At 41.9% G+C, this 2978-nt stretch overlaps 1 protein-coding gene across 4 annotated transcripts in view; it reads right to left on the bottom strand.

Moving 5' to 3' along the window:
• Positions 1-2978, bottom strand: part of NDRG3 (NDRG family member 3) — a 71020-nt gene that overhangs the window by 25114 nt on the left and 42928 nt on the right. For all 4 annotated transcript variants that reach the window (XM_011972340.1, XM_011972338.1, XM_011972339.1 and 1 more), the window contains 2 exons: positions 2061-2121; positions 347-433 (listed from right to left, as the gene is read on the bottom strand). In XM_011972340.1, coding sequence (XP_011827730.1) covers positions 347-433; positions 2061-2121 — 148 coding nt within the window. The remainder of the gene's footprint in view (positions 1-346; positions 434-2060; positions 2122-2978) is intronic.

Here is a 2978-nt window from a genome sequence, read left to right as displayed (position 1 = left end):
AAAAAAAAAAAAAAAAAAAAAAAAGGAATACATTTTCTACAATTCCAATTTAACAGATAAAACTGTTTAAAAACAGATAAAACTTATCTCTGGTGGCAACAGTCAGAACAGGTAATTTCTGGGAAGGAGAAGAAGTATCAATTAGGAAAAGATATAAAGGAATCCCCTAGTGAGCTGGGAACATTCTGAAGTATCTTGATTGGATGGTGATTTTATATGTAAACAGTCTTCAAGCTGTATACTTAACATTTTTACCCTTAACTGTATATATACCTCAATGAAAAATTGGTAAGCTGTTTTGAAATGGGTGAAGATGAGCCGATGGACACCTTCACGTGGTACTTACTTTGGAAGCTGCCCAGTCAATCCAGCCTTTTGCGCAAGGGTCAACATTAATGAGCACAAGGCCTTCCACAAGCTCTGGATGGTTGAGCTGAAAGATGAGGCAAAGATGACAGTATGAAAGCTACACTCCCACAGTTCTTCTAAATAGTTGGAACATGATTGATCAATTCTTTCTTACCTGCCTTAACGCCTCACATTTGAAAGTAAAACTACAAAGAAGGAGAACATGTGGAAAAATAGCTCTTGAAATCTGACTTAGCATCTGGAAACCAGTTTCTGGTTTTACTATCAAATTACTTATTTTACTATCAAATTATCTTGCCTTGCAAAGATCTATATGCAGTTGTTCAACTCATGGTGGATCTTTCTCATTGGGAAAGTGCCGTTGGCACAAGCGGCTGCTCCACACTCATATACCTTTGTTCTCAACAGGGGCTTCTAAAGTTTTTTTTTTTTTTTTTTCCCCAGAACCACCTGAACAGTTTATATCATCCTGAGAAGACTCTCCTATCACTAAGGAGGTATGGAAAAAAATAATGATAATAATTTCTGGCCGGGCACAGTGGCTCGTGCCTATAATCCCAGCACTTTGGGAGGGTGAGAGGGGAGGATCATGATGTCAGGAGTTACAGACCAGCCTGACCAACATGGTGAAACCCCATCTCTACTAAAAATACAAAAATTAGCCAGGAGTATTGGCAGGCACCTGTAATCCCAGCTACTCAGGAGGCTGAGGCAGGAGAATCACTTAAACCCAGGAGGCAGAGGTTGCAGAGAGCCAAGATTGTGCCATTGCACTCCAGGCTGGGTGACAGAGCAAGACTCCGTCTCAAAAAAAAAAAATTTCTTTAAAACAAGTTCTAGCTCTCTAGCTTATTTAATTAATTAATTTATTTATTTTGAGACAACGTTTCACTCTTGCTGCCCAGGCTGGTGCAGTGATGCAATCTCAGCTCACGACAACCTTGGCTTCCAGGATTCATGCAATTCTCCTGCCTCAGCCTCCCAAGTAGCTAAGATTACAGGATTACAGGCACCCGTCACCATGCCTGGCTAATTTTTGTATTTTTAGTGGAGATGTGGTTTCACTATGTTGGCCAGGCTGGTCGAACTGCCAACCTCAGGTGATCTGCCCACGTCAAACTCCCAAAGTGCTAGGATTACAAGCGTGGGCCACTGCGCCCAGCCCCTACCCTACTTTTTTTCTCTTACTACAGTGATTACATTCACTGTAGAAAATTTGATAAGCAGAGAAATTATAAAAAGCAGAAAATAAAATTTCACATTATCTTACCACACATCAATCCATTAATATTTTTTGGTACATTTTCTTCCAGTCCTTTCCTACAGTTATGACAAACTTTACATTTTGTCATATTCTATTCTATTCTAACTTTTTTGTTAACATTATAATGTATGCAAACCATGTATCATTATAAAGCTTTTCGTAAACTTAATTTTAATGGCTGTACAAAATTCCATTATAAGCAGCATCTAGGAATGGCTTTTTATTGATGACGTACTGTCCCCATTTGTGATTTTTCAAGTATTATAAGTACAAAGCAAGGCTTTATACAACCTGCATCTAAAGCTGACAGAAGTTACAGAAAAATTGACATAAGTCCCAGAATACTGCCTGGTCATTTAACACAGCATAATAGCTGTGACCCAGGCAGTGCCTCAAGCATGTTGAGGCTAATCCTCTATATACTTACTGCAAATCTGCTGAGGATGTAAGCTCCGGCTCCAACTCCAATTCCAATGACGCTTTTCAGGCTGTGAATGGGACATAATGACAAATGACAGAGTCAACTTCATTTGGAGGCAGCACTGCATAACTGAAAGCATACAACCTGGGTTGAAATCCTGGCTCTGATATTTATTAGATGTGAGAATTTAGGCAAGTGCTTTTTTCCTTTTCCCTAACTTTCTGAGCCTCAGTTCCTTCCCTATCTATAAAACAAGGATCCCAGCTGGGCGCAGTGGTTCATGCCTGTAATCCTCATGCCTGCAATCCCAGCACTTTGGGAGGCTGAGGCAGGTGGATCACAAGGTCGGAAGATCAAGACCATCCTGGCCAACATGGTGAAACCCCGTCTCTACTAAAATACAAAAAATTAGCCAGGCATGGTGGCGTGTGCCTGTAGTCCCAGCTAAACAGGAGGCTGAGGCAGGAGAATCGTTTGAACCCGGGAGGCGGAGGCTGCAGTGAGCCAAGAGCACGCCACTGCACTCCAACCTGGTGACAGAGTGAGACTCCGTCTCAAAAACAACAACAAGAAGGATCCCACCACCTACTTTCAAGCTGGTTTTAATGGTTAAATAAAATATAACTAAGGCTGGGGGCGGTGGTTCACGCCTATGATTCCAGGACTGAGAGGCCAAGGCGGGTGGATCACTGAAGGTCAGGAGTTCAAGACCAGCCTGGCCAACATGATGAAACCCTGTCTCTACTAAAAATACAAAAAAAATTAGCCAGGTATGGTGGCCTGCGCCTATAATCCCAGCTAAATGGGAGGCTGAGGCAGGAAAATCGTTTGAACCTGGGAGGCAGAGGTTGCAGTGAGCCAAGATCGCACCACTACACTCCAGACTGGGCAACAGAATCAGACTCCATCTCAAAAAAAAAAAAA

This window comes from Mandrillus leucophaeus, unplaced genomic scaffold (genome assembly GCF_000951045.1).
Source record: "Mandrillus leucophaeus isolate KB7577 unplaced genomic scaffold, Mleu.le_1.0 Scaffold129, whole genome shotgun sequence".
NCBI classification, from domain to species: domain Eukaryota; kingdom Metazoa; phylum Chordata; class Mammalia; order Primates; family Cercopithecidae; genus Mandrillus; species Mandrillus leucophaeus.
This window is presented reverse-complemented; position numbering and strand designations above follow the sequence as displayed.